Source organism: Prionailurus viverrinus, unplaced genomic scaffold (assembly GCF_022837055.1).
Source record: "Prionailurus viverrinus isolate Anna unplaced genomic scaffold, UM_Priviv_1.0 scaffold_39, whole genome shotgun sequence".
In the NCBI taxonomy this organism is placed as follows: domain Eukaryota; kingdom Metazoa; phylum Chordata; class Mammalia; order Carnivora; family Felidae; genus Prionailurus; species Prionailurus viverrinus.
Genome location: NW_025927607.1, coordinates 4,523,421 through 4,541,304, shown reverse-complemented (window position 1 = coordinate 4,541,304; position 17,884 = coordinate 4,523,421). Strand labels below are relative to the sequence as shown.

At 53.7% G+C, this 17,884-nt stretch overlaps 2 protein-coding genes and 1 long non-coding RNA gene across 9 annotated transcripts in view; 1 reads left to right on the top strand and 2 right to left on the bottom strand.

The window, feature by feature from the left end:
* PPP1R7 (protein phosphatase 1 regulatory subunit 7) overlaps positions 1-14,744 on the bottom strand; it is a 29,711-nt gene extending 14,967 nt beyond the window's left edge. The window contains exons 1-9 of one of the 3 annotated variants that reach the window (XM_047846434.1): positions 14,520-14,567; positions 12,111-12,171; positions 11,573-11,701; positions 7,158-7,213; positions 6,498-6,563; positions 5,830-5,960; positions 5,309-5,471; positions 3,385-3,501; positions 2,441-2,545 (exon numbers count right to left, since the gene is read on the bottom strand). In XM_047846434.1, coding sequence (XP_047702390.1) covers positions 2,441-2,545; positions 3,385-3,501; positions 5,309-5,471; positions 5,830-5,960; positions 6,498-6,563; positions 7,158-7,190 — 615 coding nt within the window. In that variant the 5' untranslated portion in view covers positions 7,191-7,213; positions 11,573-11,701; positions 12,111-12,171; positions 14,520-14,567. Of the gene's footprint in view, positions 1-2,440; positions 2,546-3,384; positions 3,502-5,308; positions 5,472-5,829; positions 5,961-6,497; positions 6,564-7,157; positions 7,214-11,560; positions 11,702-12,110; positions 12,172-14,519 lie in introns of all 3 variants that reach the window. The other 2 variants (XM_047846432.1, XM_047846433.1) reach the window with 2 other exon arrangements.
* Positions 9,524-11,529, bottom strand: LOC125158894 (uncharacterized). The gene is made up of 2 exons (XR_007149570.1): positions 10,570-11,529; positions 9,524-9,994 (listed from the first exon to the last, which is right to left on the bottom strand). It is a non-coding gene; the product is annotated as an uncharacterized LOC125158894 (long non-coding RNA).
* The window catches only part of PASK (PAS domain containing serine/threonine kinase), a 41,215-nt gene continuing 38,042 nt past the window's right edge, over positions 14,712-17,884 (top strand). Inside the window, exons 1-2 of one of the 5 annotated variants that reach the window (XM_047846415.1) lie at positions 14,712-14,786; positions 16,073-16,153. The gene's annotated coding sequence lies outside the window, so the exon portion shown is untranslated. Of the gene's footprint in view, positions 14,787-15,407; positions 15,430-15,466; positions 15,628-15,913; positions 15,967-16,072; positions 16,154-17,884 lie in introns of those variants that run through there. The other 4 variants (XM_047846417.1, XR_007149569.1, XM_047846414.1 and 1 more) reach the window with 4 other exon arrangements.

Genomic DNA, 17,884 nt, shown 5'->3' with positions numbered 1-17,884 from the left:
TTGGTTCACAGCCGCCCAAAGAAGTCCATTCCCTTCTTGTCTGCCCATTTCTCACTGTGGATTCCTTCCTACATTTTCTACTGTATTCATGGGATTCCGAGTCCTGGTCCTCCCAAGTTTTAAGGGAAGGTTAAAAACCGTCTCAATAAAATAAAAAGAAATCCACGAACACACACAGAAGCCCCCAGCCAGCGGCGGTGCTGACTCAGAAGCGCTCTGGTCCTGGTCTCGGATTCCTCGAGGGCCCGCCGCCCATCCCGCACCCACGTCACCCAGTAAGAGCACTGGCCAGTCAGTTTCCAGGAAGCTACGTGGTGCCACGTCAGGTCACATGCAAGCTGGGCACGGGCACGCAGATGAGCAGCTCCTCTGAGTAGCTTGTGTTGGGCACATCGTGTGTGCTCAGACTGCCTCGCGACTGCAGTGTGCCAGGAGGCTCCTGCCTATGGGAGCCGGGGGGCGGTTGGTGGGACCGCAGCAAGCGGGGACTTAGGAGAACTCGGCAGAAGAGGGCCGGGTCCTCCACGGCGGTGGTCTCTGGCCCTCTGACCCCATCCTGCAGTGCTCGGTGTCACGGGGTGCACACGAGGAGACACACGACAGGCCGATGACGGCGCGGGCCCCGTCCAAGGGCGTAGCACCAGGGGCATCACGGTGCACAGCACTGGCGCAGGGACTCAGTTATGTGCTCGACACTGTCTTGTTTTTTCTGGGGAGCTGGACAGTGTTTTGAAAGCTCATCCAAAAGCAAACCGGTGAGAGCTACTTAAAAAAATAAAAAAATAAAGAGAGGAACCGGGCAGGGTGGGAGCGAGCACAGCACACGGGGCCACACACAGTGCCGCGGTCACGGCGCCAGAGAGCAGCGGGTGAGAGGTCGCCAGCGCCCGAAAACCCAGCGCCCAGGAGCAGACACAGAGGTCGGGGAGCGCCCGAATGCTGGGCAAGGCGTCTGTGGTGCTGGGACGGGGGATTTGCCATTTGGGAAAAACATACACTCAATTCTTTACTTCCCACAACAAAAATAACTTCCAGATAAACTGAGAGAGAAAATATAGACGAGTATTTGACCTCCAACTGAACAAAGCCCGAGCAGACTGTCACACTGGACCTTGATAAATATTCTAATCACATAATTACCTTCAAAACCACAACCTTTTTTTTTTTTTCTGTTTTCTTGCAGAGGCCCAAGAATGATCTGGAGTTCAACCCTGACCACAGTGCCCACTCCTGCTGGTAAAATTCTAAGCTCTAGCTCCTCTCCTGCTGGCCCAGGGACCTGCCACTCTGTCGGCCCTGTTGCAGACACACTTCCCCCACCCTGGGGAGACCTGGGAGTTGGGGAGACCCCCAGCTCTCCACGATCGCGGGCCCCGCAGGCTGGTCATCGTGCGGGGTGGGCACACCCTGCCAGCTCTGACGCCATGGCCTCCGCACACAGTCCCACGTCTCGGAACCGGGCCTCCAGCTACCACCCTGCGCTGCCTGAGCGTACAGCCGGTTTACACGCCAGGTTGGTAAACTCTGAATTTGACTGCAAGGCGGAGGAAGACAACTAAACTTACCAGAGGCCCATTCTGCCTTGTCTAAAATTTGGTAAAAGGAAATTCAGAATGTGGCGTTCCCTCTAAGATGTTACTAACAGTGACCAGGCCCAGGGGCTGAGGCCAACGGAGCCTTTACTAAGATTGAAACGCTGTGTTTACGGTAACAAAAGTGACCAATATGGTTACCTTTGCTAAAAATAAAACAGAAAAAAAAAAAAAAGCTCAGTAAAACTGAATGAGAAAAAGTATTTTATTTGTCTTGAGTATCGCAGTGAGGAAAAGCAGGCTTGCCCGCAGGCAGCTGAAAAGGGCCAGGGCCAGCGCTGGCCCGCCTCCCCGCTCAGCGCATCTAAGGCTGTCCTGTGCTGAGTGAGAACGGGGCCGTCCGTGGGAGGCGGACAGGCCCTCCCTACCCTCACGAGGGCTGGTGAAAAGCAGGGAGGAGCAGGAAACGCGCAGGAGCTCAGCTCAGAGCAGCTGAGACCTGGAGGCCCCCGTGGCCCCCGTGTGCCGAAAGGCTGCTGCCACGGAGAATGGCGGCCAGAATGGAGGGGGAGAGACGGCAGCCAGCACCTGCCAGCCCTCTGCAGCACGGGGCACCTAGGAACGCGCAGGGTCTGTGTTCCAAAATTCTTCCCAAATGGCTGCGGTGCCGCTGGTGACTGTATGGTGCGCACGGCATGCAGCACCAGCTCCGTGCTCCCCCAAGGGGAGGGGGAGCACTGTGTGTGTTTTATGCACGTGCTAGTGTGAAGACGGAGCTCTCTGTTTTCAGACTTGGGAAGGTCTCTACCACGAGCCCCTCGAGGCAGCGAGTCTTCTTCCGACCAGGCCTAGGCTGGCGGCTGCCCGGTCCCCATGCCCATACCGCCCCGGACCAGCGGATGTCTTACATTGTTCTCCAGGCCCTCGATGACCTCGATGCCATTGTGGCTCAGGTACAGCTCTCGAAGGTTCACCAGGCTCTGCAGACCTTCCATCTTGGTCAGCCGGTTGCTCTGTGACAGGGAGAGCAACAACCATCAGGATAGCACGGAGGGTATGGAAAAAACGGCTTTTAGGAAAGGAGGGCTCTCCTCTTGAGGAGCTGACACTTCAAGCGCGCTGGGTGGGAACTCACATAGAGAGAGAGATCAAAATTTTGAGGCTGTTGCACTGGCTACAATGCGTGTGTGAAGGCTGGGGGCTTTTAGGCGAGGAATTCACTCTTTTAGGTGTGCCCGGGGAAGGCCTACCCCAGTTAATTCAGTAATCCAAAAATGTCAAATATACCGAATGCTGTAAAATGAATCACTTTTCATTTCTTTCAGGACATACTGTAACTCAAATTCACGTACCAGGCCCTCCTTTTTTAAGAGCCTGCAGAATGTCTGCTTCACAAAAGGCACAGGTGGTTTTGGTGGACCTGCCGCAGCCAGAATGCCCTCCTGCACCTCACCTCGAGGGGCCGGTTCCACTCATTCGCTTCCAGCAGAAGAGGCAGCCTGAACCTGAACCTGGGCGTGCTTGCCAGTCCCTCCCAGGGCTGTGCTCTCTGTGCGGGTGTGCAAGGAGTGCTCCCACCGCTGAGCCCGACACTCCAGGAGGCTTGAGAGCATGCACACGCAGCCTTCTCAAGAAGCCCCCTTGGCTAGAGACCGCCCAGGGAGGGAACTTTTAGCTGTGTGTGCATATAACACACACGTACGTCTAAGTCTCTGAAACCTAACATTTCGGTTGCTCACTGGTGGTAAAAGTGGTGTCGATCCCGGACGTGGTGGCAGACAAAGGTGAAGGCTGTTCGGCAGCGGTGCGCCGGCCGGGGCTTGGCCAGATGGGAGCAAAGGTGGGTCAGTACCTGCATACTGAGGACCGTCAGGTTGGTAAGTGCGTCCAGGTTCTGAAGTTTAGTGATCTTGTTCTTCCCCAAAAACAAACTCTCCAAACTGGTTAACGTGTCAATATTTTCAATTGCCTACGAAAAAGACAGAGAAGCAGTTAGCACTGTGTGGCTGACCAGCGAGACTGGAGAGGGAAAGGTGCCGGGAGAGGAGATGCAGCTATCTGGACTTGAGCCCTGGGACGTGGGCAATTTACTTATCCACTCGGGAAATTCTCCCATGAAGTCTCACTTGAAAGTACAGAATGCGAAAAGGTGGCTAGTCCAAGGCCTTGTCTCCTGGGTGCCCCCCACCCCCAGAGCTCAAGGTCAGGGGACATAGTTTAAAACCCACAGATGAGGACATTTCTCAAGTCCCTCTCAGTGCTGAAGTTGAGTCAATAGGTTATTGTCATCCCACGTAGGGTTCCTTACGATGCATTCCAAGAGCTTAGGTCTCCCCAGAAGCAGCTCTGACCTTGGGATGCCACCCAGGATTCCTGAGAGCAGGCGCCTCTGTTCCATGGCTTTCTGTCCCCTGCCTCAGTTTCCACAACCCTCCCCCCTTGCCAGCATCCTGTGCTCCTCTATTCACTGTAAATTCCAGGGCCCTGCGGAGAGCAGGCATTCTAGCAAGCACTGACTGCCTGGACCAGTTTCCCTCCTCCTGAGTTCACTGCCAGCTTTTCCCGTAGACACTGAATGAGCAGTGGGTGCAGACCGCACCCCCCCTTGCACCTCACAGCGGGACTTGGGGGGCTTAGGGGGTGCTTATGAGGGGGGATGGATCCTTAGCTGCTCCTGCCTGCACAGAGCAGGAGGATCCTGCCAGCTGCTCCTGGCTCCTGGGCCACCGTGCTGCCTACAAACATTCTACAGAGATATACTTGATATAAAGGGCTGACGTCTGGGCCACTCTTTAGTTTTAAACATGGTGCTCTGATATGTGGGCCATGTCCCTGCTAACAACCGTCACAAGAGGCCCTCCTTGGTTTGCATCCTACCCAGCTCTCCAGGGCCAAGTGGGATGGATCACAGTGTGCCGTAGACACAAAGCCAGGCACAGGGCTACTCCCAACACAGAGGCAGGTGAAGAAGTGCTTGGAAACACCGGCTCTTAGTTGCTCAACAAGGCCAGTGGGAAGCCCCGGGCTCGGTAGCATGGCTTCACTGGGATGTGGGGTGAGCACTGAGGGGTCTTCTGGCTGGCAGGTACCCTCATCACGTCCTGGTGACCCTTCCCCTTCTCTGCTGGCAGGCCCCCCCCCCCCCACCATGTCATTCCTTCTGTGACCCCATCTGTGGCTCCCACCACGGGCAGTGCCCAGCACCCATGAGTCAGGTGGGTAAAGGACTGCTCCTATAGCACCCCAGACCGTTTTCCCAAAGCGTCTCCTGCCTGCTCTGCCCAGTGCTCCCAGAGGTCAGGGCCTGGTAAATGGCGCGATGTTAGGCTGCCATGGGGCGTGCTCCGCTGGTACGCGGCTGTCCAGGGAGGATGGGCCGGCCAAGCACCCGAAGGTGCGATGTGCCTCCTACGGCCCCCGTGTGGAGGTCAGGTCACTGCAAGCCACCACTCTGCTGTGCTTGGGGCACTGTCACCTCAGAGAGGCCCACCAAAGAACACAGCCTCAGCAACTCAAAAGCAAAGTGTTTGGGGCTGACCCGTTCACCTGGGGCAGAACGTCACAGGGACGCTTTGCTAAGGTTAGGTCGTGACCTGGATGCAGAGCAAGTGAGAGACACGCACAGAAGGGCCAGACCGAGTGGTGTGAGCGCACGCTCTTGTGAACACTGACCTGAAGTTGGCACTTTTCTCCTGGAAAATAAAATCATATGGTATGAAACCCACAGCCAAACACACATCTCGAAACTGCCACCGCCAGCCGCACCCCACACCTACCCGGATGCGGTTGGACCCCAGCTCCAGCATCTGCAGCTGGTGTAAGCTGCTTATGTTCTCGATTTTACTGATTTTGTTGTTAACCAGGAAGAGCTTCTTCAGTCGTGTCAGCTTGTCGACTCCTTCAATGTTCCTCAGCAGATTAAAAGAAATATCTAGAATCCTGGGACAAGCAAAGCGTTAATTTTTTAATAAGAACAGGTGGAACAGAGCTCTGAATGCAACCAACCTAAAGGCACCGCCCCACCCGGTGGGCCAGGCACCACCCAGCGGCCCACCCCGACTCTCCAGGCGCCCCGACGGCAGCAATCGCGCCGGCCCCTAGATGGACCGGCCTGGAGTCCGCAATCAAAGGTTTAACCTGCAGGTTGGGACTGTGGGCAAGCCAACGCCACCCATGGAGACAGGCGCTGGGTGGGACCCTGTGGCAAAGGTGGCCCTCCAGGACTGAGCGCCGGGCCCAGGGCAGTTCTGGGGAGACTGGACAGGCCCCTCAGCTGTCCCCTGGACTCATGACTCACTCCAACTGTGTTAGCGCCTCCAGATTCTCAATCTTCTTGATTTGGTTGTCATAAAGGTCCAGCTCTCGAAGACTCTGTAACTCCTCCAGATTTTCAATGCATTTAATTAAATTTTGACGGAGGCAGAGACTCTGAGGGATGAAAAAGGACAGGTGACATAGGCAGCAGGGAGGTCACGAGGAAGTGCCAACTGTGTTACAGGACAAACCTTCCGTGGGACAGGGAATGCGGTTTTCATCCTTCTGTTGTTTTCTAGAAATGTGCCCACCTTGGAGAGGATGGGCAGATACCCAAAGGGAGGCTGGAGGCAGGCCCCGCATGGAGTGCACCTCCTCGGTGAGGGGGTCGTTGGCCAGGGATTGCATTGGCCAGCCTCTAGAGGGCTTGAATTTGAACAAACTTAACTGAAATGAGCTGAGGACTACACAGGCTGGGGTGTGCTGAATGGCAGGCAGGCCCTGCCCTGGACCACTGCCAGGCATCAGGAAGAGCCCATCGGCCTCTGTAAACCTGGCCACGCTTAGGATACAAGTGCTGATGTCAGTTCTGGACAGAGGCTAGCCCTTCTGCAGAACCGAGTCTCAGTGACGCACGTGCCTGTGTCCCTCGGGTAGGACAGGCTCCGGGTGCGTGTGTCCCCAGGAGACAAAGGACAGAGCCCCTCATACCTTTACTTTCTTCAGCACCTCAAATCCCTCGATTTTCCCAATGCGGTAGTGGTTCAGATCAACGTCCTGAAACGGAGAAGAAATCCGGCTCAGCCGCCTGAAGACCCGTGTCCTGGACTAGGACCAAAGGAGGCCGGCCTGGCGGGCGGAGGGGCGGGCAAGGAAGGGCTGGTGAGCCTGCAGCGGACCGGCCACGGCAACCAACGCAGGAGCACCGTGAGACATTCCTCAGCAGTTTTACAAAACAATGAGCAGTACGCAAAGCCCCTCTCTCACCCCGCAACAGACCCGTGGGCAGGAGCTGTGATGAGTCTGCCCTCCCTGGCGGTCCCTGCACACTGAGCTGTTGACGCTCAGTGTGTTTCAGATGCCGGGATGGCCAGGACCCCCACGACTTACGAAGTCGTCACCTGACCCACTGGTGGCATTTAGGAGTCAAGGGCGTTTTGTCTGCTGCCCAGCCCTCTGGTCACACAGAAATGGGTTTCAGTCGTGGGTATTAAAAACAAGGACAGAAAGAATCTGACCCAACCAAGGGGACTCAGACGACCTCGCCTAGGGTAATCACTTACTAATCCAGCACCTCCATAGAAGATACCCTGACGGCCAGAGTGGTCCGTCACCAGGCCCCCTGAGGCTGGCTCCAGCAGGTGGCATTACCTCTGCATCTCTGTCCAGGTTAATGGTTTCCATATCCACGGGCAGCTCTTGTCCTTCTAGAAAAATAAGGAAAAAAGCCCATTCAGAGCCCGAATGTCAGTGGAGCTGGGACTCAGGCTGCCTGGCTCACAGAGCTGAATCAGTGCAGAGGAGACGCCAATGGGTGGTGCGGGGGGCCCTGGATGGTGTGGCCGGCTTAACACCAGTTCCGATAATGGTCACCATTCAAGCATTCTGACTTTCCTGAATTAGGTGACTGGCAAAAGTCTCCAAATTTCCATCTGTGCCAGTGAACTTGCCAGGGAAAGAAATGTAGTCTGAAGCTGCTTGCAGGGAGGACGGTGGCGGGGGGACGGGGGTGGGGGTGGTGGCTGCCCAGAACTGCACAGCTGGCAGCAGCCTGCTCTTCCCTGACCTTTCCTTTCTCGTCTGTGGCCACATGTCAGACCATCTGAATATGGATCATGCTGGGCATGTCAGGTGTGCTAGGATGTGCCTTTTACTGCTTTGGAAAGTGGCCTGGTATCTCTAAACGCTTGTCTGCCAAGAGGAAAACACAACAGAGCACAGCTCAACAGACGGACCGGAGAGCCCTAACAAGGGAAACACACTTTTCCCCCACTGGGGGCCCGGCCCAGCAGAAGGCCAGCCCACCCCGGTGCCCGAGGAGAGCCCCAAGAAGCCCTCTTCATTTCCTCTGAACTGCAATAGCATGCGTGTCTGAAAAGATTCGATGCTTTAAAAAAGTAACAGTCGTTCTTTGATTTCATCAATTGTCTCATGATTCCCCCCATTCCCCTCCCCCCCGCCCCGTCTGCTTTTATTAGGATCTGAATAAGGGCATATATTGTGACTGGATGACATTTCTCTAATGTCCCTTTCTGCTCTTGCAATTTTTGGTCGAAGAAACTGGGCCGCCTGGCTGTGACACTCCTGTGGGAGTGTGTAACCTCCGCTCTCCCAGATCTCCCGCAAATCGGTCGTTCCCAGTGCTGTCCTGCCCGGCTCCTACCGCCGCCTCTGCCCTGCGGGGGAGCTGTGCTGGCTTCTGTGGTGGCTCACGGCTGTAGCCCTCAGGCCTCCCAAGGACCAAGGCCGAGGTCCGTCTGCTGCTCAGTCTGGCCCCTTGACTGGAGGCAGCAGAGAGGTGCACGCCACTCGGACCGGACCCAGCAGCGTAAGCACCGGCTGGCACCGGCTGAGTTCAGATTCCTAACTGTGCCTGTTCCACAACAATCCACAACGGCCAGTTCAAAAGTATGTCGTTTAGTATGGTTTGTCATTTACTAGAGTTTTTTTTTCACTTTTAGCAAAAACTCTGTAAAAAAAGAAAATGTTTTTTCATTTTCTATTCTTAGCACAAATTTTAATTCTTCCCAGTAGAACTCAAACGTCTTCAACTCCTTTCAGAGTCATCCAAAACCTGAACTTCCTCTATGTCTGGATAAAAAAATCCATTCACAAATGAGCCGTGCAATCCAATCACCCTTTTTGACTTTGAACTTTTCTTTGCCAAAATTAAATCATACAACAGCCACGTTTCCTCTACAATCTTCACCCGTGACGCCAGCTTCTACATCTACGAAGTGCTTCGCAGCTAAGCCAGAATGGCGAGCTACCCTTCCACGGCACCCGGAAGCAAGAGTGTTTCCACAAGGGTTTTCTCCACAGGTGGTACTGTATAATCACGGGCACTGCACAGGTCGTAGGTCGTAGCCCGCAGCCCGCGCAGACCCCTCGGTCAAAGCGGTGGCGTGCTCCGAGGGCAGGACGAAGCAGAGCCTCGCGGTGTCCTCCGCAGGCCGAGCCCGCTTGCTGGGGGAGATGGTGCGTATGTCACCTCAGTGCAGGGTGTGGCAGAGCAGAACGTGAGAAAAGACAGCAGCACAGGGGGCAACTGGAGCCAGAGTCATTTGCTGTAACTTTAGAGGATATCAACCAACCTAGGAACGAAGTAAAAGGAGTTGGGCAAAACCAAGAGAAATAGCCAAATTACCCCTCAGCCCACGGCAGCACAAATGCAGTGTCCACGAACTCAGGAGGCTGCAATGAAGGCAGGTGTCCAGGCCACCCAGTGTCCAAGGCAGGGCGCCAGGAGAGTCCAGGGCAGGTGCAGACAATGGAGCAGGGCCCGTGGGTGGAAACCGGGCCCAGGCTCTCCTCAGGACAGGTGCTCACACAGCGTAAAGTGCTTCTGTCTGTCCATCCAGCACATAGGGCAGGCCCCTCAAAACATCAGCTTAACCTCTGAAACAGTCGCCAGCCTAGAATGTTTTCCCAAATGTACCATGTATTTATTGATCTTTTGAAAAAAAAAAAAAAAAAAAAAAAGAAGCTAGGGAAAATAAGTGAAAGGTAACAGTCGACATGTTTGAATTTGTTTTATTTGAACTTAGCACTTAGACAAATACAAGTGGGAGTGAGTCCTGGTTTCTCTTAAGGACTTATAAAAATGTATATTCCCAGAGCGCTTCTAATCAGCCAGCGGTCTGGAGGAAGGAACTCTGGATTTGACAAGCTGCGCTCAAGTCCAGCTCCTCTACTCTGTCACCATGAGCCCTTGGGCAGGCCACAGGGAGCAGGTCTCACCACCCAGGGAGAGGAGCCCCATGACAGGGCCCCACCGCCTCTCCGGTTCTCCACGAGCGCCAGGTGTTCAGACGCCGAGGGCAGGCGACGCTCCCACTCTCTCGGTCGTCTGTGACTCAGTTAAGACGGTAACGAAAGCTCTCTTCCATCACTCCCGTGTACGTATTCCACCCACATCACTTCCAGAATATCGACTCTGGCATTCCAAAGTAAACGTGGCTGATACTTTCATGGTAATCTCCTTTTGCCTTAAAATTAGGTTGCCATAGTTACCAATCATCCTCACTGGCACAGAGCACAATGTTATTTTAAAAATTAGTCTTGTTTTCTTATAAATTTGTGTTTTCTTGTTATCATAAGGGTAGTACATGACTATTAACACCTTAGAAGTCCACACGTTGTATATAAATCTAGAAAACGCAGAAAGTACAAGACCCTCTCACACCTGCTGTTCGGAGACCCTCAACTGAAACTTGATGTGTTTTCTCTGTTAAGTACGTTAAAACTTACATATTACTAATATTTTTAACAATAAAATTTTTTTTTTTTAATTTTTTTTTCAACGTTTATTTTTTGGGACAGAGAGAGACAGAGCATGAACAGGCGAGGGGCAGAGAGAGAGGGAGACACAGAATCGGAAACAGGCTCCAGGCTCTGAGCCATCAGCCCAGAGCCTGATGCGGGGCTCGAACTCACGGACCGCGAGATCGTGACCTGGCTGAAGTCGGACGCTCAACCGACTGCGCCACCCAGGCGCCCCTTAACAATAAAATTTTAACGTGCATACTGTTTTGTAGTTTGCTACTCTCACCTAATAACATACCTTGGACATCTTTCTGTCTGCTCCTATGCTCTGTCTCACTTCTTTTTTTCTTCTTTTTTTTTTTTTTTAAATGCTTACGTAGTCTTGGGAGAGAGCGACAGGGTGCGAACAGGCGAGGGGCAGAGAGCAAGGGAGACACAGAATCCGAAGCAGGCTCCGGGCTCTGAGCTGTCAGCACAGAGCCCGACGCGGGGCTTGAACTCACGATCTGAGATCATACCAGAGCCGAAGTTGGACGCTCAACCGACTGAGCCACCCGGGCGCCCCTGTCTCACTTCTTTTCAATGTAAATCTATTTTCTAACCAAAGATCATGGTTGGTAGGGTGAAAAACCACCCATTATGGACTGAGAATTTACTTTTCTCATCTGTAAGTTAATTCTGTTGCTGTTAATCACTAAAACAATAGGAGGCTATGGAGATAGTTTCCACCTAAGACAATTTTTCAAACATCTAGGTATCTTAGGAGTCAATTCCTGCCTGGAAGTATGGTGAAGCAGGACTCAAACGACTTCTCCAAAATACTAAGAGTGCTATTCTGAAATTAGTGTATGTTACTACGATAGGAAACAAAAGCATCATCAGCCAAAATATTTGTTTCACATCTCGCTTTCCGAATATACAGTTAATAACGCGATTTTCTGATCCTGCTCCAGATGCCACGCTGGCACCAGTAACATTAGTAGTCGTGTTTGCCTTCGGTGCAATTCCAAAGAGATGCATCCTGCCTGCGGATGCCGTCCACAAGTCAGCTCACTAAGGGAGTACCACAGAGGGCGCACGCCCCCAGAGCACACGGCCACCAGCCCCCAGAGGGCCTCCAACGCCGCATCAGCGGAATGAGAGCTCGCCAAACGAACCCCTCTCGCACAGCAGTCCTCCCGCCGCCCTTGCCTCCCCAACACCCACCGTGGGGTGGGTGTTGGGTGGATCGCGTGCAACATGGCCGCACCCACCCGCCTCCCGCCCTTAGTGAGTGAAAGGCTCTTAACTCGGCCTGGTACCTTCTGGGTCTTCCTCCCCCTGCTCCTCTCCGTCCTTCAGGCTGTGCTCGCTGAGGTCTGCCACTATACCGCCGCTCTGCTTCTTCCCCTCTTCATCGCCAGACTCTTCAGATTCGACTCGCCTGTCAACTGAATGCACACACATCAGTAAGAATTCACAGCCGCTTTATGTGACTTTCTGAAGAACACAGAATAGACTGACATCCAGCTGTAACTCAAAAAGACTTCATTCAGAATCGTTCGGTGAATTCAGTTCGACAAACCCCTGTATTCCATTTCTTGGGCGCCACCTGCAGCGCACAGAGGTGGGGACAACTTGAGTGGGGGAAGGCAGAGCAGGGAGGACACAGGGGTCCGAAGATGAGTAACATACTGTTCCTGCCCTCGAGAAGACTCAAGAATTACCAGGTGTTCTGAAGGCCCTGGGTCATCTGTGACCGAACGTACTGACAGCGACGCAATGAAGTACCTCCTGCGCGGCTCACTTTCAGCCTGGACATCCGTGTACAGGGGACCGTGTGACCCTCCCACCACATACCTTCATCCACGCTCCACTATCCATTTGGCCAAGAAAACCAGCCCCGTCACAGGCCCACGTTCTGAAAGAAATCAAGACTAACTCAAATCAGACTGTGGGCGGGAGGGGGGGGGGGGGCTGTAATGACAAAGGAGAAGACAGCCAGTAGTGCCAACTGCCCCACATAGAGGTCACTGATGCCAAACACCAGCACACAGTGATACCAGCCGAGAGTTTTGAAAGGCTGGTAAATAAATATTTTTTGAATTAATAAATAAGGCAATGACTAAGTATAGCAGACTGATAAAAATTCTTTGGGGAGGCTGTCACATCATTTTCCTTTCTCCTAACATTTTCCATGACCTGTCTTGGAATCTGGAAGAGCTGAAACACTAATGAATTACTGGGAGCTATCAACCATACTGAAAGCATTTTCTTTCCTGCCTACGGCTTATCCACAGAGGGGTGTGCTCTTTGAGGACAGGAGTTCTACTTCTCCTTTCTGTCTCCTCCTGGGCCTAGGAAAACAGCACCCAGGAGAGGACTGCTGGATAAAACCAAGTCCTTACGAAATCCAGCTCCCAAACCTCCAAATCCATTCCTTCTTCCCCACCCTGGCAACTGCCAGGCCTCCCGACTGGTCTCTCGGCGGCTTTTCTGGCTCTTTCGAATCCATTCTGCATTGCCAGAGAATCTGACTTGATTCTAAAATCCAAATCTGATCTTTGACTCCAAGTTTCTGGAATGTTTCTGGCTCCAGCTGAGATTTCAATTTGCCCTTAGAGACATAGCGTTGGCAGGCTCTCTCCTTTTCCAGCCTCACTCTCCTCATCTGTAGAAGGCTAGTTTAGGACCCATTTACCAGAGGCGCTGTCAGGGCTAAAGTTGAAAAGGCACAAAAGCAGCAGTCAGCATGTGTGTGACACGCAGTCAACACTAAGTAAACTAGTGATCACCAGGCACAGGGCACTCTGTGGTCATGGCGAAGGGAGAGCAAGTTCTACTGGGAGATGGGGTGGCGTGGCTGAGACCAGGGTGGCAGGGACCTAGCTAATGAAACCTGGGACTCTATCCTGAAGGCAGCAGAGGGTCTGGAGCATGGGACAGTAGATCAGAATATAAGGCGACTTTGGGACACTGGGAAATGGGGTGGTTCAAAGTCTTGGCAGAGGGAACGGAAGAGGTACTGAAGACTTAAGAGATACTAAGGATATAGAGTCACCAGAACTGATTAATTGGATGGCTGGGAGTGGGAGAGAGAGGATCACCTAGGTTTTGTATTTTCCTTTTACCAAGACATGGAAACAGTTGAAGAGGAAGGAGTGGACTGGGACGCGGGGAGTCGAGGAGAGCAGACAGGAAGAGGCACTTTCTTGCTTAAAAGGATCCAAGACCCTTCACCAAGGTCCACCATGACCCTCTCTTGCCACCCTCCTCCAACAGGACTGTTATTCTTGGTCAAATTTTCTTCCAGGCAGACCGCATTCTTTTCACAGCTCTTTGCCTTTGTCTTTCTCTCTCCTGAAATGATCTTTGATCTTTCCCCAACCTGGTGATTTGTAGTTATCTGTCAAGGCTCAGCTCAGAGGTGGCTTTGGCTGGGCAGCCATCACTCCAAACAGGCCAGCTCCTCTTCGCACCCCGCCTCCCTTCTTACCTACTAGTTTACACATCAGACAGTAGCTGCTCTTCTGGAGCTCGGACCTCATCCCCACTTCCCCTCCAAACCAGCAGAGCCCAAAGCATATAAGCACTAGGAAAACATGACTGACTCTCCAACTGCTGTGTGTATACAACTATATGCACACACAATATGCATGTGATTTTTGTCAACAAAGCTAAAGAGTTGAATTTAGTCTTTTTGGAACTAGAATAGTTTTTAAACCAGGCATCCCCTCTGCAGAACTCAACCTCTCGGCTCCTTGCCACCCGTTCCCCACAACACATTTGCTTAAGAGAGGACTCTTCTCCACCTCCACCACGTTCACTCACGAGCCGACTGGGGCAGGTCCCATGGGGCCGTGCGCCTTACTTTTCCAGGTAGCTGCCCAAGGGACCGACCCCATGGGCCAGGCTCAGAGAGAGGTTCGGTACGAGGCTCCCGCCAGCTGGTGGACGCCGGGGCTGTCGAACCACCGTGTCGTCAGTCCCCACCCACTCTACTGCGCCGCCGCTCTCCCCTCCCACCGGCCGTGGGTACGGCGCCTCCTGGCCGCCAGCGCCTTCCTGACTGCCGCAGTCTCGGCCCGGGGTCCCGGGGTCCCGGGCCGCCCCTGCCCCGCGGAGCCGGCTGGCAGCTGTCAGGGCGCGCGGCGGAGCCCAGGCCACGGCTAGAGGCGGGAAGTCCCGTTTTTCTCAGGCAGGACCGGCGCGGGCCGCTGCCTCCCCGCCCGCGGGGCCCTTGGGCCGCCGCCCCACGCAGCCACTCACCCTCCATCATCTCCTGCGACTGTTGCTGGCCCGCGCCGCGTTCCGCCGCCATGTTGGCTGCTCTTCCCCTTTCCGGAATCTGTCGCCTCAGGCCCCGCAGCCAATCAGGGCTCCCGACTCAGTGCTGCTCAGCCAATGGAATCCCACCCCAGGTTTGAACCTCCGACGCGCCTGCGCAGCCTCCGCGCCTCATGGGAGTTGTAGTCCACTCGCGAGGCCATGCGGGCCTCAGCCCCAGGAGTAGCCAGCCTCACCTCCCAGGGACAGGTAATCTGAGAGCGCACCGGAGGCTTCTGGAGGCGAGGAGCGGGGAAGAAGACAGGGGCGGTCGGGGCCTCATGCACGGAACCGTGGCTGCAGGCGAGCGGAGAGAAGAATCTGGGAAATGCTTGGGGCTCATCGAGGGTCTCTGCGTGGGGCTGCAAAGTGCGGGCCAGTCGAGGGCGTGCCGGCCCCTCCGGGGCTCAGAGGTTGCGTCTGTACAGTGGCCAATTTCGTCCCGATGTCGCCGCGCGGATTTAGTCCGTGTGAAGGGATGGCCTCCAGTTAACGCTCAGCGCAGGGCGCCCGCTCTCGTGCCGGAGTCGGAGCCGAGGCCAGGGGCCGGGGCCCGAGCACCGGGGGACAGCTCCACCCGCAGGTGCGGGGACAGCCTCTCGGGGGTCCAGGACGTCGACCCAGCCCACCGTGAGACGCAGCCTCTGTCGGTCCCTCGGTCCCTCGGCCCCTCGGGCGTGCGTGGCCCGTGAGGTATCCCACCCGCGCCCCCCACCTCCGAGGCCGCAGAGAGGCGAGCTGCGCACTGCTCACCCTTCCGGATTCGGAGACCCGAGGAAACGGTGTCGGTCAGACCCCGCGGGCGGAGGCGCCGTCTTTTTTGGCTCCTCCGAGGCGCCGTAAAGGGAGTCCGGTGCGTCCCTAGCAACCGTTAGCGCCGGCTTCCCCGCGCAAGCCCGCCGAGTCCCGCCCACAAGCACTCGTGGTTGGCTCGTAGGGCCTGTCAATCGGCACGAGTCGTTCTGCGATTGGCCGGTGGGGCCGGAGGCGAGGATGCGCTCTTTCCCGGCGGGTGAAGCGAACTTGGCTGGGAGACCCTGGCAGGCCCCAGGTGAGATGCCTGCACTGGAGAGAGCCGGCCCGCGACCCGCTGGCTCCTGGCGCGGCCCGTGGACGAGCCGCATCCGAGCCCTGCGTCCCCTTCGCGTGGCTGCGGCTGGTGGTGGCCCGCTGCCGCCTTGCCGCCGTTTGCGGCGCCCTGGGGCCCTAGGGCCCTGGGACCCGGCCGGGGCCTAACCCCACCGGCGCGCCGTCCACCCCGGAGTTGGCCGCGAGTGTTTTGTTTACCTCGTGTTGCCTGTTCCCCCTTCTGGATGGCGAGTCCGGGAGAACAGGGGCCGCCTCCTGCTCTCGGCTGCTCTCCAGCGTCGAGAACAGTGCCTGCCAGCGGGTATTTGTGGCATGAACGCCCACTGCTTCCCCCATCTCCATTTGGGTGTCGCATACAAACCTGGCTTTATCCCGAACCTTGTCTTCACCGGCTTTTCTTTTCCCAGAGCATGGCAGCGGCCTGAGCGGGAAACTTGGGATGCCGTCTTGATGCCTTTCCTTCTGTGCTCATCACCCAGTGTATCTAGGTCAGTTCTGTGCCAAGTTTTGTCTGTGTGTTCCTGTCTCCATCTTTCTGCCACTGCTTTATTTTATTTTTTTTAATTTTTTTATTTTTTCACTTTACATATGCAGCTTTATTTTTTTTTCAATATATGAAATTTATTGTCAAATTGGTTTCCATACAACACCCAGTGCCCGTCCCCAAAGTGCCCTCCTCAATACCCATCACCCACCCTCCCCTCCCTTCCACCCCCCATCAACCCTCAGTTTGTTCTCAGTTTTTAAGAGTCTCTTATGCTTTGGCTCTCTCCCACTCTAACCTCTTTTTTTTTTTTTTTCCTTCCCCTCCCCCATGGGTTTCTGTTAAGTTTTTCAGGATCCACATAAGAGTGAAAACATATGGTATCTGTCTTTCTCTGTATGGCTTATTTCACTTAGCATAACACTCTCCAGTTCCATCCACGTTGCTACAAATGGCCATATTTCATTCTTTCTCATTGCCACGTAGTACTCCATTGTGTATATAAACCACAATTTCTTTATCCATTCATCAGTTGATGGACATTTAGGCTCTTTCCATAATTTGGCTATTGTTGAGAGTGCTGCTATAAACATTGGGGTACAAGTGCCCCTATGCATCAGCACTCCTGTATCCCTTGGGTAAATTCCTAGCAGTGCAATTGCTGGGTCATAGGGTAGGTATATTTTTAATTTTTTGAGGAAACTCCACACTGTTTTCCAGAGTGGCTGTACCAGTTTGCATTCCCACCAACAGTGAAAGAGGGTTCCCGTTTCTCCACATCCTCTCCAGCATCTATAGTCTCCTGATTTGTTCATTTTGGCCACTCTGACTGGCGTGAGGTGATATCTGAGTGTGGTTTTGATTTGTATTTCCCTGATGAGGAGCGACGTTGAGCATCTTTTCGTGTGCCTGTTGGCCATCCGGATGTCTTCTTTAAAGAAGTGTCTGTTCTTGTTTTCTGCCCATTTCTTCACTGGGTTATTTGTTTTTCGGGTGTGGAGTTTGGTGAGCTCTTTATAGATTTTGGATACTAGCCCTTTGTCCGATATGTCATTTGCGAATATCTTTTCCCATTCCGTTGGTCGCCTTTCAGTTTTGTTGTGTGTTTCCTTTGCTGTGCAGAAGCTTTTTATCTTCATAAGGTCCCAGTAGTTCATTTTTGCTTTTAATTCCCTTGCCTTTGGGGATGTGTCAAGTAAGAAATTGCTACGGCTGAGGTCAGAGAGGTCTTTTCCTGCTTTCTCCTCTAGGGTTTTGATGGTTTCCTGTCTCACATTCAGGTCCTTTATCCATTTTGAGTTTATTTTTGTGAATGGTGTGAGAAAGTGGTCTAGTTTCAATCTTCTGCATGTTGCTGTCCAGTTCCCTCAGCACCATTTGTTAAAGAGACTGTCTTTTTTCCATTGGATGTTCTTTCCTGCTTTGTCAAAGATTAGTTGGCCATACATTTGTGGGTATTAGTTCTGGGGTTTCTATTCTATTCCATTGGTCTATGTGTCTGTTTTGGTGCCAATACCATGCTGTCTTGATGATGACAGCTTTGTAGTAGAGGCTAAAGTCTGCGATTGTGATGCCTCCTGCTTTGGTCTTCTTCTTCAAAATTACTTTGGCTATTAGGGGCCTTTTGTGGTTCCATATGAATTTTAGGATTGCTTGTTCTAGTTTCGAGAAGAATGCTGGTACAATTTTGATTGGGATTGCATTGAATGTGTAGATAGCTTTGGGTAGTATTGAC